The sequence below is a fragment of the Myiozetetes cayanensis genome, unplaced genomic scaffold (genome assembly GCF_022539395.1).
Source record: "Myiozetetes cayanensis isolate MyiCay16 unplaced genomic scaffold, myiCay2020 scf1, whole genome shotgun sequence".
NCBI lineage: Eukaryota > Metazoa > Chordata > Aves > Passeriformes > Tyrannidae > Myiozetetes > Myiozetetes cayanensis.
The window spans coordinates 106,398,412-106,413,141 of record NW_026086604.1 but is presented as its reverse complement, the minus strand read 5'-3'; the positions used below and the strand labels follow the sequence as shown (position 1 = coordinate 106,413,141).

The 14,730-nt window shown below is 37.4% G+C and overlaps 1 protein-coding gene across 5 annotated transcripts in view; it reads right to left on the bottom strand.

The window, feature by feature from the left end:
* TRAK1 (trafficking kinesin protein 1) overlaps window positions 1-14,730 on the bottom strand; it is a 130,262-nt gene that overhangs the window by 17,217 nt on the left and 98,315 nt on the right. For all 5 annotated transcript variants that reach the window (XM_050307574.1, XM_050307564.1, XM_050307587.1 and 2 more), the window contains 9 exons: window positions 13,633-13,733; window positions 12,795-12,903; window positions 10,876-10,954; window positions 10,352-10,482; window positions 9,791-9,865; window positions 8,555-8,692; window positions 6,889-6,965; window positions 4,619-4,855; window positions 3,428-3,744 (listed from right to left, as the gene is read on the bottom strand). In XM_050307574.1, the coding sequence (XP_050163531.1) occupies window positions 3,428-3,744; window positions 4,619-4,855; window positions 6,889-6,965; window positions 8,555-8,692; window positions 9,791-9,865; window positions 10,352-10,482; window positions 10,876-10,954; window positions 12,795-12,903; window positions 13,633-13,733 (1,264 nt within the window). The remainder of the gene's footprint in view (window positions 1-3,427; window positions 3,745-4,618; window positions 4,856-6,888; window positions 6,966-8,554; window positions 8,693-9,790; window positions 9,866-10,351; window positions 10,483-10,875; window positions 10,955-12,794; window positions 12,904-13,632; window positions 13,734-14,730) is intronic.

The following is a 14,730-nucleotide window of genomic DNA, read 5'->3' as shown; positions in this document are numbered from 1 at the left end:
AGGGCAGGATTTATCTGATTCCTCAAGCAGTGATTAAACACTGCTCGCAAGGGCCTATGTTTTCCTACGTGCCCATCCTCACTACTGGGTTGAAATGTGTGACTTAAAACCTTACATGTCCTATGACACAAACAAAAAACTTGCATCTCTGCCAGCTCAAATTAGAGTAGTATTTGTTGTCTTATTCCTGTCCCCTCATCCCAAAGCAGAATACTCATTCAATGAGCTGGCACACAAATATCTCACCCATATTCAAAGACTAAGAATGTTCAATTAGTTGCATGGTATATGTACCAAAAAACCTAAACAACTGTATATAAGTAGAGAAGGGATGGCTCTTACATATATTCTTTTCCATCTGAGAAAAATACTATGGAATGAGAAAAACTGTCATTTCACATAAGGATATTTTATTTCAGGAAGCTTAATGTGGAATAGGAAGTGAACAGGGAAAAACTCTTTCTCCGGAATGGTTGGGATCAGTGGGCAGCATTTTAATTACGCTTATCTCACTTTTTCTGTAATTTTTCCCTCAGAATAAACAGATTTGCCTTTTTTTTTATTTATTTATTTAAAGTAAGTTTTGAGGGACTAAAGGGGATTGGTACCCTTGAGTTGAAACCATTATAACCCCCAAATAGATAACTGTAGAAAAGAGACATCTGTATAACTTGTATTTACTCTGAACTGTCACAAAGGCCAAGCTTTTTGCTTCTATATAAAAGAAATATCCCATAAGGTAAAGAAGTGCCAGATATTGTCAAGCCTTAACTAAGGTTTGCTGTCAGACTATACTCCAAGATTTAAAGAAAAATGGTAATCAAAATGTCTTTCTGCACTGCATGCAAATATAAAAAGTTAATTAACTTCTATGTGCTAGTTTCTGAAGACGTAATCTTTGTCACCTTAAATCTCACCAAATCTTATGCTTAAAATAAACTCTGCAGAAAACAAGCTTTTAATTTTAACACATATCATCTCATAGGAAAGACATTTACCAAAATATCTGCATTTTGAGCTTTAATATTTCCACTGAAACTATATGTTGCTGGTTTCTTTCGGAAACTTGAAATCAAAATGGCCTAAGCTTCATCACAAAAAGGAGGATATCTGAGTTTAATGTTGATCTGAGTTAAAATGTGAGTAAGGGATCTTTACCTTTGCCATGAAGAAAATTAACTCAAATGTACAAACCAATGCAACAGTTGTAAATAAATACCCAATCATAAGGAAAAAAAGGTGCAAAAGTCAAAAAAAAAAAGAAAAATACAGCACCTCCTTGGCCTACATTCAGTCCCAGGCAACTGCTGGACCACTTTGTAAATTATGCTATCAGAAAAGGTTGGCATTACTGTGCAACAGTGGGATTGCCAAACTGAAGGAAGAAGGAATATAAGACCAAAATAAGTGTGTGTATGGAGTAAACGACTTTTTTCCCCAATATTGCTGATACCCTTGTATGATCCAATGCAGACTATAAGAGTCAGAGAAAGTCAGAAATTCACAATGTGTTCCTGTCACAATTGCAATAAAGTGGGTGAAGACACAATCAGTTGAAGGTTTTAGTTTTCCTACAGGACACTGGTAGTGCTATTTCACGCTCACGGCACAACAAGCTACAGATGCACAGTTTAAAAAAGAAAGCAAAAAAAAAAAGCCCCACTAGACTGCAACTAAAGCATGTCACATCAAGCAATCCTTCTGTTTTGACTAAAAGAAAGCATGGGTTTGTTTTTTTAAAGGTGCAAAAGATAAGTAATTTCTTAGTACTTCTGTCACCCTATTTATTTTACTGTGGGATTTAAAAGAGTGCTTTGAAGGAGTCATTAACCTGAAATTATTACAGAATTAATTTTTATTTCTTCCATTTTACGGCATGAGCATCCATAGTAAAACAGTAATAAAACTAAAGGCACAACTACCAATAACAGTCTACTGGTACAGCAGACTATTTTGCCCCAGCAGTCTGAAAGCATCCATGAAGTTGAAAACAAAAATTAAATCTCATGAAAAATACTTGGGAAAGAAACTAAGCTGAAGTGAAGAACAAAATCATAAACATGTAGTTAATGAAAGTTAGCAAACATTAAACTTATGAAACAGGCAGACACAAACATACTACAAATAAGATCTAAAACCAAACACAAGAAGTGCTTTAAATGGTGCAGTAATTTTAAGAGAAAAATGACTCAGTGAGAACTATAAACAAAACCAGGAAAAAAAACCAAACAGACAGATAGAAAGATGATAAAGATTTAAAGAGTTTATTGGAAGAAAAAAGAGGATATAATGGGATGGTGACAGAAATCTATTACAGTAGTAGCAACCAGAAACTGAAACAAAGCTGGATCATCATTTCCCTCATGTGGTACAAGAATTTTATGACCATTTAAAAGCAGCCACGAAAACAAACTATTAAAATCTGCAAGACAGTATGCATTTGTATACTATGGCTACAGTTTCATTTGAATAGGTAGATACAGTACACCACTTTCTTCAGGACATAAGAATGGTTGGTTTTGCTTCTGAGTATGTCATGCTAAATCCTCCTTATATATGAAATAAGTTAGTTCTAAAAATATGAAAAAAAGGAACTTCTGCAACTAAAACACACACAATTGCAATGTAATACAAGAGTTCATAAAGGAGAAGAGAGAGAGAAGCCAAAGCTAAATGATGTTAACTAGTGTGTCTGTGAATGAGGAAAACTACAGGAAAACAGGTTAATTTTGTTCAAAACCTGAAGGACTCTACTAACTTCCAGCTACAACCTGAAAGAACTGAAGAAAGTCAGGTCGACTATATAGTATGTTATCTGTCAGCATTTTTTAGACAGACTACTGAAATGAACCTAGAAATAAAGCTCTAGCCCTGACTATGATCTACTTGTATCTTACCTTTTCCTGAGATAATATATGAAGGAAAACTGACTTTAAAACCCCCCACCTATTTCACACATGAAATGCAAAGCCATAGTGACTCATGTGTGACCACTCAAAAAGCCAATTAAAATCCACAGATTATTTTTAATCACTGAAGTAGTCTTACAACCGGAGTAATTAAAGTAGGTAAAGATCTTTCTAGACACAAATTTATAGAATTCTTGTTGTTTAGATTTTGTATACTTATCGACCATCCTTTTCCTAATGTGAAATGGTAACATTTAGGTCAGTTGTAAAGCTGCACTGCTGATACACATGTAGCCTGTAATATTTATTTTATTGCCTTGGCTGGAGTTATTTCCTAACACTTTTAAGGCTTGTGAGAAAACATAGTTTTTAGAAGATCTCAAACCAACATCGTGGATTACTGTCTCTAAAGTAAAAAGAATATGTATTGCAAAGATTTCCTGCTTTCTGGTGATGGATAAGAGACCATAAAGAGTCACTAAGAACAACAGATAAAGGGCGAGGCCCTTTGTTATCACCTTCTAGTGGTTTCACAATCTGAAGCTTTTCTGGTAGGTAGGAGCGACTGCTGATAGACATTCCTGAATATCCAGTGAATTCTGAAAATCTGGAGTGAGTTCCCAGTGACATGATGCTCTCTGTGGGGGTAACGGAACCACTATGGAGTTCTCCCTTTTCTGCCAGTTCCCGCAACTTCCTTTCTTGCTCTTCTTCAAAGAACTTCCGCTCTGAGAGGTAATTCTCCCGCCTGAGGGAGAGCCTACGAAGGGCAGTCTCTAGGTCACTGGAGCCTGGAGTCCCTGGAGTTCCAGGCTTCTTCATCCTGTCCTCATTTCTAAAACATAAGAGGGGACACACACACACACACAAAAAAAAAAAAAAAAAAAAAGTAGGGGGAAGGAGAAAAACATTCTTAGACATGCTTAAAACTTCTACACGACAGTTTTTCACCAGTACTTTTAAATTACTATCTCTGGCAACAACTTGCTACTCATCCACCAAGCCCAAGGGCAAACACCAATCTTTTGTTTCTATTTCATACTAAAACAGTTTTGAAATCTAGTTCCTGGCAGGACACCCCTAGTTTGAAAACCTGCACTTATGAGCTTACTCCTACCAAGAGATGAGAGATGACTTCTTGTTGTATGCCTTAGAGTTAGACAAATTCAAGTAAGCAGGCCACATCTTACAGGGCCAATGATGCAAGAACACTATAGTGAATCACATGAGTATTTATGCTGAAAAACACAGTCGCTTTTACTGAAACAAATATAGAGCATAGTGTGGAGGTGTACTGGGGGAAGGGACAAGTAGCTAGAAAAATGAAGTTCTGATTGGTTTCATTCACAAGTTTTCATATTAGATAACCTACAGATGTACACTTTATTTTTAGGATCAAAAGAGTTAACTGCAGCTGCAATTGAGATCAGAATTCCCCAGCATTTACATAAAATGGTGAAAATACAGTTACTTATAAGTATCGGCCCACAGTTGCAAAAACAAGAGTGGTTTTACATCATCTAGAAATGCTGCATCTCAGAACAGATGTGAGTTGCAGACACTGATTGATAAACAATAGCGTCAAAAAGGGTTCCTTTTTAAACAAACTTGAGTACTCAAAAACTATAACACAAAAAGAAGAAAATAGAAACATTTTGCCTTTATGTCAGGAGTGAAACAAAAGCAAAGTCCAGTGCTACAGTACTGACCCGTTGTCAGGGGATTCTGTCTCCAAGATGATGCTATTGGTCTTGTTGTCTATCATAATGTTAGAGATGTCTCCCCCATAGAAACTGGAACGTGGAGTGCTGACGCAGCTAGAAATGACTGAGTTCATAGCAGAGGACTGGTTAGAGCCTGGGATATTCATTGGTGACGGAGTCATGGATCTCTGCTTGACAACTTGATTAACATTTCTCACCGTCTCGAAGACCCGCTTCTGATGACTGAAAGACATAAACACAGTTAATAATTACACAGTACCCTCTTACCTTAAGAAGGAACAGAGAAAGAAGTAACAGCTTATTATCAGTCCTTCCTATTCACAGCTCCACCAACCACTGTGGTTTTATGTATAGTTTCTGCAAAGTAGTATGCAGAGGGTCCTATACTTGCAACACTCTGGCCATTACTCAATCTATCAGCATAATTCTTCCATTGCCCTAGAATATTTTTGACAGAACATTTGACAATTATGTGCATGGACCCTTTCAAATATTAATAAAAAAATAAGTGAAAGAACATTTCAGTACATCAGTTAAAAATGCTGTAAAGCCATTATGTGGAAATGAGTTTTTAGAAAACAAAATTGATCTCCATTCAATTCTTAACTATGAACTGGCTAATTAATTTTAAAGGAGAATTTGAATTTACTCTCCTGAGTCACTCTGTGCAAGCAAGTCTTGTATCTTTTCTCTTTGGAATCAATATCTAACCCCCGAAATGAGTAGTTAAATAAAAAACCAAAAAAAATTCCCAGAAATATACCAGACAAGAGTCAAAAGAGAGGTTGTTAAGGCTGAAAACCTAATTTTTGTCCTAGTTTCACAGTTCATTTTTATTAATATTGCCCTGGTGATTGTCCATAACACTATTCACCTGCTTCAAGATTAAGATCAGGTGACATTTCAGCAGCAATTTCTTGACAAAATAAAGTTGCCCCACATCATGCTACAGAAGTGCCACTGCTTCTTTGTTTTACAGTTCAACAGTGGCTGAACACAAGAACAGCAGATTCATTCTAGCTGAAAGGTAACATTGCCAGGATGTAGAAGTGACAGTACGCCTTATGCTTTTTAATGTCATTCAAATTTCTTTCCTTCTAACCATGAGTGCTCAGAAGTTGCACTCTTTGTGTGTAGGCTCCAAGTCTGTAGCTGTTTATCTTTAAGAGGCTGAATTTAATGGTATTTATCTATAAACAGTCCCATAGGAGGTTACAGGTACTAGCACTGCACAAGTAAATAAAACCAAGCCATGCAACCAAAAAAAAGTATCCTCCTTTAGTACATGCAAAGCAATATAAAAGACATTCTAAAGAAGTTAAACAAGCCTTAAGTTAGATTATTCTGGAAGGACAAAAGGATTCTATAGGGTTTGAGCATGCTCACATATTTCTGACCTTACACTTTCTTAATCAATTTAATCATTTAACTCTGTCAAAGCCCTATTTACAATTCTTGGCTCCAGCTCAGAGAAGGCTAAAGTACGAGTCAAGCTTTTTGTACATGTAATTAGAAGGTTTCTGGGAAGTGTCTATTGTACCTTCTGACTGTCCTTTCTTTGTAAACTCTGTTTCTCTAACAGACCCTGTAAACTGGATTAACTTGTTTCAAATTAAACAATCCATGTTTTGTACAAGTTGGTGAGATAAACCACTGGAATACACGTGCAGCTGGCGTCAGTGAGGCCATTTCTGCCAAGCTGTATCTATTTATAACTTCTGGACTGTCACAAGTACTTAACTTGTTCCAAACTACTCTCCTGTTTAATTCAAGAGAACTTTAGCACAGGTGTAATGGGCATCACACTGTAAGTACCCAACCATTCCAAATCCCTTTCTGCACTGACGTTCTCCCTCTAAAACTGGATTAGATCGATAATCACCTGGTATAAATGTTATAAAACCTGAAGAGAAAACCCACTGAATTGAACTCTCCTAATTATGAGAAGAAACCTAGCATGGTAACACACAAGAAAAGAAAACTTTTCTCATTCTCAGTACTCACAAATGAGGACAAAAAATTTGTAAGTCGAGGCAAAACCTATATATAGGTGTTTTCTTTTGGCACTTTTAGCAGAAAATAAAACAACCCCAATAACTAGACAATTTATTTTCCTTTCTCTCTATCATGCACACTTGGCCAGAAATATTTATTTCTAAATCTCTAGCTCTACTATTCCCTTTTTAGTTCTCATCCAATAATAATTAACTTCAGATATAATCAATCAATTAGGAACCAATTCTTTTTAGTCGTACGCCAAGTCAGGAGAGTCGGGTTCATCTAAATGCAGTTCTTTCCTCATTGACCCTTCTATCTCTGCTGCCAAAGAATCCTGTTAAAAATAAGCACAAAAGAGAAAAAAAAATCACAGTATTAATAGTCTGTCAATACAGAAAATAAAAAATTACTTATAAAACATAATAAATAGCTAATAAAGAGTATTTAAAGAAAAAAAAAGGTTTAAAAATTTAAACTGACTGGAAATATGGAAGACTAATGTAGATATTTAAAGCACTGAAAAAATAAGGCTTAGTTTCATTCTGCTACGGTTTTTAATATCTAATGACATATAATATTTGTCAAAAGAACCCCAAAAAAAATCCCAGGCAACAACAGAATTCAGGTGCCCCAACTTCCTGGACTGAATTCCCTGCTCAGTAACACTCACCTTTCATGTATAAAGTTTTGCTTGGTAGGTTTTCATTTAAAATAAACACTCTCCTCTTTCATAACATTACCCAACCATCTACAGAGATGAGATGATTCTTGGCATAATACATTACATATTTCCCCCATAAGATTACAGGTGACAGGTCAGTCAGTTTTACTGCTGGGTGTAGAGTCTAAGTGTCAAATATTCACAAACCTAAATAATCTTTCATCCCATGATTCAACATTTGAAAACAATTTTCACACAAAACACATAAACCTATCTCAGCACAAGCATACCTTTTTGCAGCTTTCAACTGTATTTTGTGCGAGCACAACTTGTATTATTAAACATCTGCACTTTAAATTGGCCTGTGTTCAGTCCCAGAAGGGAACACAAAAAGGCAAGCTAAGCTTTTGTTGGCAATTTACTTCTTGCGAGCACAAATAAAATGTGTTCTTCCTCAGCAGTTAGACAAGACAGGCTAAAGAAAAGAAGGGCCAGATTCTGCTGCTTGATTGCATTAATGTAATTTATAAGAAACCTTCAGAAGTAATGGAACTATCCTAGAGATCTACAGGTAAGCAGAGTCAGTCACTGGACACACTCTTCTTACCCCCTCTTTTTTTCTCATTTCTTGATAGTGCTGCATATTCCCTGTGTTTTAAATGTCATAATCACATTAAACCAGGTAAACACAGTTGATGAAACCACTGAAAATGCCACCATTTGTTGCCGTAATACAGATTAGCAATAAATATTCTTTTAATGAACCACTGAACTTTCAGTGACCCTAAACCAAGAAGGTAAGTGCAACCCTATTTAAGTACTGAAGAACTAGCATGTAGATCATGAGAGACTAGAAAGATGCCATGTCTGGAAACCGTTGTTATCAGGAAGTTATATCTTCAACAGTACTGAAAAACAGGAAGCTCCTAATGCTTTCTAGTGAAGATCAGCACCATAGTACAGGAGATGCATAACAAAGATGTATAGAATTGTGTAACAACTCATTAATGCTACCCATGATACACAGCATAAGCACAGCCAGCTTCAGGTTGTGTATAATACTGCAGCAAAACCAAGTAGTTGCACAGCAGGTATGCAAAATTGATCACTCAGGCATCCTCGAATATTATACAAATGCACATTTCACCCATGCTTAATGTCTGGCCCACTATCCTGTCCCTGAAGCTGTAATTCAAATGAGAACACTTCCTTTGCTTGGTTGTTCTCTGGTGTGTGCAGGGTTTTTTTTTAAATTTGCTTACCATAGGGAAGAGACCGAGGGAGTGGTACCGACGTGATATAGCATTTGGCATTGTCTTGTTTCTAAGGTTTTTCAGCTCTTCTTGAGCCTCATGAAGCATTTCCATGCACTCTGCATACTTGTCTTCCAGCTCTCGCAACTGTAACATATAGAAAACAGTACACCACCTTATGGGGTGCACTCTTACCATAAAAAGCCTGAAAATTCTTTTAACAACAGTAAGTGATAATGCTGTAGGGAAGAATATTCCCCTTAAAAGGAACAGAACTCCAACAAGTGACTGTAACTGAAAATCAGTAGTAACATGCATTAGTCCGATCAGCTTTAGTGCCTAATCACTGCCACGATGACCACAGAGGAAAACAGCATGGGCAGAGGACAAGACTTTTCACAATGCTCCAAAGGACTTTGAAATTTTAAAACCCCTAGACTTGAATGCATACATACATATATATGTATAACCTTCAACAGCCTCAGACCGTGCCTCACTTTTAGCTTGACTTTCTGAGGAAACACATCTTATGTAATCATTCTGTCTGCAGATGTCTGTGTACCCTCACAGTTTTTGAGTTCATCAGCCACTTCAACCAAGTCTGGCAAAGGGGCAGAATTCTGAAATACAGCAGTCCTACAAATTTCATAAAAATAAGCTATTTGGCTTAGGAACAGAGACCCTGCCCATTTTCTTTCCTAAGAAAGCAATGGAGAAGAATGAGCTCAACCTTTTTGGAGCCCCACAGACACAAAAGGTCCACCAGCAGGAAAAGCATCTCTGGCATTCCCGCCTTCAATTCCAAGTAGTCCAAGTACAATACACATCCTAAGGGGATCAAGGTTTATTCATTCTATTTTGTCCACTTTGTTCATGTGAACATAGTGCCCAAAAGACATCCAGAAATCCTGGACTGCCTTCAGTTTATTCATGGGACAAGCAGAGTTCAAAAGAGCTCTTCCATGTTATTTCACTATTCAAAATAGGCTTAAACTATCAGCCTAGAGAAGTCAACCTCTGAAGCTCATAAGCTTCTGATTTTTCAAAATATATGTTAGTTGAAAGAGGAGAGAATAGGAAGGAGAAGGTTTTGAATTCTACTAGGAACATAAATGTTCCTTCATTCCATACACAGAGGCAAAATTATTTAATACTTCTGATCCAGCTTAGACTAAACCTCTCATGGCAAAGTGAACAGTCATTGCCCTGCTACTAAATTATTATCTTACTAAGTAATGTACTCACCTCTGCTGTGAGCTGTCTCTGGGCATCTTTAGCTGCTCCCAGATGCTGGACAAGTTCCTCATTTTCAACTGCACACTAAAGTATGACAAAAAATGTTAGAAATACTGTGATCTTTTGTCCTGTGATGATACTTGTATAAAAATTCTAACTTTTCTCAAACCTCCTCTGCAGCAGAATTAGTCCACATGTTAGTTTAAAAACATTTAAAATGTTAACACAAGAACACACAGCATCAGACTTTACACTGCTGAATGAACCTCCAAATGAATATGTGCCCACTGAAATACTTGCACTGACATTCTTGTCTTACCAACATAACAAAGCATTTTACATCTAATATTTAAAATAAATTTAACCATTGCATTTGACAAATCATATATGCATATCTTTTAATAAATTGAGGCTTTCTAGTCAAGTATGCTAGATATTAAACATCAGACAAGGTCACCCACATAAGGAGAATGGAAAAGTTCCTTTAGGCTCTAGAACACAGAAGATTGTAACCTGTCCCCCATCTACATTAGTAGCAAATAGCAGAAGTCTCACAACTGGATTCCTTACAGCTTTGGCCTTTTTCTGCAGATCGACTATCTGAGAGAGAAGATGGGTGATTTCTTCCTGCTGACGGGCAGCATCTTCGGTTTTCTTTGCTAACTCTTCTGAGATATTGGCAATCTGGATGTTTGCATCCCCTTTAAGATAAGTGATTACAATTAAAACCACAAACCCAAAAGCAGAAAAGTAAGCATAAAGATGTTCTTTTGGAACATCACTTGATTCAGCAGAATCCTACTCTGATACACAGTAAGGCACTTTTGAAAAATAACATTGGGACATAAAACCTGAAAGACACCAAGTGCCCATGCTGCAAAGGAGACTGTACCTTCCCATGATGTTTTCAATGCAAAACTATTTTTAACTGAGAAAGATTTAGCTTACAGCCAGCCATTTTCTGCTGTTAAATTTCAGACAGAAATTTAACACTTATTTCTTTAAGGAAAATAAGTACCACAGAAAAATATGACTGACTGGGTTTTTTTTACTGAACTACCTCGAATGAGAAGTATAAAGGAGTAGGGACATACTTAGCTCTTTTACGCAGTCATTGACAAGCTGTTGTTCTTTCTCTTCATAAGTAATTGTCTCAGTCTTCAGCTGACAGGCCTGTTCAAGAAATCCACATCAAATATGCTACATTAGCACATTTGTTCTTTGCCAGTCTGTTGTTGCACTTCCATCTGCTTCAGAAAGACAAGCTATTCTAATCACTCCTTCATGAAGACAGTGAAAAAACTACAGTTTTTGCCTGCCCTCCCTCATGTTCTGGAAAAAAGCGTCAGGTGAATATTCAGCAGAGACATTATTCTACAGAGAAATTTGCATCATTATCACCATATCCCCACTAGATGTCACTTGTGTATTTTGCATTAAAAGTAAAAAAGAAAAACCATAAAACCCTGAACATACAAAGATTAGCATGCAGAGCTTGATTTGTTCACCTGAGCAAAGCTCATCATCACAAACTAAATAAATGCTTGGTTTAAATAACTGACTTAAACACTGAAGTATTTAAAAGACATTCAGACAGCATTTGAAAAGTTCTGGCACTATAACTATATACCCAACAGAAATCATCAGTTCAGACTCCTTCCCTGCTTTGTCTTTTCTGCTCTGATTCTAGGAGTGCCAAAAGCAGTGTGGCTACAGCCAGTTGGCTCTGTCTGGCACTGCCTTGGTGGGTCTGTAATCGATCCCCAGTGCTGGGGGAATGCACAGACATCCACAGACTATTATCTGTAGAGAACTGCACAGTTCACAGGTTTCAGGTTTGGCTTCATCCTGTGCCTTCCGGGCAGGCACAGACTGCATCTCCCTCGATGGGAAGGCAGTGCTACGTGGGGTTGTCCAATCAGCTCCTGATGCAGTGGCTCTCTCAGTTCTAACCCTACCTTCATTATTCTCAGATCGTCTATTGCTCATCTTCCTTGAACAACTTCTCAATTAAGTGTATACAGTCTCCATTACACGGTATCTTATGCAAAGGTGCGACACTAACTATTTACAATGGGCCCTGCATTTGCAGTAGGAAATGGTAATGACACTGTTTTCATACATTCATTCTTAGATCAAAAGTATCTCTTCAGCTATACTCCGCTAAGTGTGTGCAAAGTGGTAACATACTCCCAAGGTTTAAAAGTTGCATTGAAAATATACAATTATTCATTTCATATTCAATTATGAAGTATTATTTCTGACAGAGAACAGTACATAAACTTTTAGTGTGTCATCTGTGAAACAAAGAGAATATTATCAGAAATAAAAGATAAGAAAAACACATTCAACTTAAATTATTAACTGCCTGAGTTGAAACACAAATTCAAGAAAGTTAATGCAAATTTAGGGTAGCAATTATTATTTTAACAAACACTGAATTTGTATCAGAGAGACCATGCCAGTCTACAAACTTGAGATCTGCAGTTACAGTCACATGAATCTACCAAGTCAGCTCTCTAAGACCTGTTTCAAAGTACAGTGCTGAACTTCAAAATCTGCCCATGCTCCTGCACATTCTTTTGGCACAAAAATTGCTTCGCATGTAGCTTCATTTGAGAAGAATTTCTTCATGGAAATGGTTAAGTGTTGGAAGGGACTGCCCAGGGAGGTGGTGGAGTCACCACACCTGGAGGTGTTCAAGAAATGACTGTTTTAGTGCCTTGGTCTGGATGACAAGGTGTTGATCAGTCAGAGGTTGGACTTGATGATCTTAGAGGTCTTTTCCAACCTAAATGATTCTGTGATTCTGTGTAGCGTCGACACTTCAGCCTTTCCTTCATTTAGAAGGCTAAAGGATGGTGATTCAAACAACTACAGAGAAATCTGTGTCGCATATGGAATGATATACTCTTAGACTCTCTCAACTTTTAATATGCGCTTTCCAACATCTAAGGTTCTGGTATTTAACTGAACAACTATAATAAGCAAAACACAAAGGGAGCAGTTTCACCTCAGATCTAAGCACAACATTCTCCTCTTCCAGGTCCTTGAGTTTCTTTTGAAGAGAGTCCAAATGAAAGTAGTTCTGGACGGAGGACGAAGATTCATTCCTCTTCAGCCTTGTAACAAAAGCAACAGTTTTAACTCATTTTTACCTGCATCATGGTTGATCTTGCAGAAGAACAGACTGAACAGAGGTCTCAAAACAAAACAGAGCCACACACAATACAGCTAATTCATACTTTTGGGCAGCAATAAATTTGCAGTGAATTTTGAAAGAGAACGTTTAAAAATGTATTTATTATTCCACACGTGTCCTATGAAAAAGTTATTCAGCCAAGGCTGTGAGAAAAGAAACCACTTTACTACAGGGAGCAACCGAATAGCTCCTGATTAATGCTGCACATGCTTCACCAGAATGCAGCAATAACTCTGCAAGGGCAGACAGCCCCTGAGAGCCTGCAATGCTGTTCAGCCAGCTAATTGCCTGGAACCCACATTATAAGCCATTCTTTCTCTTTCCCTCGGCTTGGAATTTTTCCATAGTGCCTTCAGGTCCTTCAAGCATCAAAGGTCACACATGTAGCATGTTCTAGCACAGCGTGCAAAGGTATGTTGGTGTACTGGGCTACTGTCAGCTGGGCCCACGTCTACCTCCAGGCACCTGGATAGCCAGCTGGTTCAGTGCAAATCCTTACAGCTGGTGCCATGCACCAAGTTCTGTGTCCCATTTACAATTCTGGCCAATACAGAGACAATTTTACTACTTTTCAAAGCCACTAAGTTGTCTAAACTACCCACGCTTAGTAGCAGATGTAAGTTTCAACACTGCAGATCCATTAACTTACGGGGTGGAGCAGATGGACTCTGGCTCACTTTCCTCAGCAGCACTGGTATAGAACTGGAGCAGTTCATCTTTCATGGAGAGCTCATGCCGCAACTGAGAAACCTGCAAAACAAGAAGTTGATTTTCTAGACATATTCTTAAGTAAACCCACTACAAATTAGAAGTTATTCATCCTCCAAGCATCAACTTCAGACTAAATTTAAGAGGCCAAGACTGAAACAGACCAGAACCATTTCTGTTATTTCTTAGAATGGAAAAGTATGCCTTTTACATTAGCCACTAAATGTTATTTTTTAAAGTTCAAAAATGCAATTATCCACTGCTATTAGACAAGTTTCTCTTTCACCTTCTTTAAGATGAGCAATCCTGATTCACTATTGCATTAGTCTAGATCCACATCCACAGTAATGGATGTATTGCAATGATACTGCAGGAAATTAATGTGGAACAATCTATCCAGAACATGGCAGTTGGAGATATTTTTTTCTTCTCCATGAGCCTTTAGATAAAATTACTAAAATACTTGTGTAGCAAGGTTACATTTGGGACTTCAGAGCCTGTTGAACTGCAGAACACCACCACACAGTAGGAGGCTGCTGTTCTCATGTTCTTCCAACAGCAGAGGCTGCAGACAGTGTCTGGATGTAGTTTGGGCTTTTGATCACTCTGAAACATGAGTCTAGTAAAGTAGTTTGTGGGAGTCCCATACTTAGTACATATGTGTATCAAAAAGGAACAAAACATCAAGATTGGGTGATTAAGATTCCCAGTAACTGTGAGCTCCATAAACCTAATTTTGGTTAATTTATATTGAGATTCTTCAAGAAAAGGGTTAAAAACTCAACTACATAGTACTACACCTGTACCATTTCACAGCTGCAACTTAAGACTCCAGTAGCAAACGATTAATTTTTATTTGCCTTGTATAGCTATAGATAGCATAACTGATCAGAAGATCCATTTCCTTCCATTTGCATTGCAAGACTAGGTCCTCAGCTTGCACTTTCCAATGCAAAAATCGCAGACCACATTTCTTTTTATTAAAAACTTCTGCTTTTTACATTGTAGGAATACTTTTCTTTGTAGTTATTACTGGAAA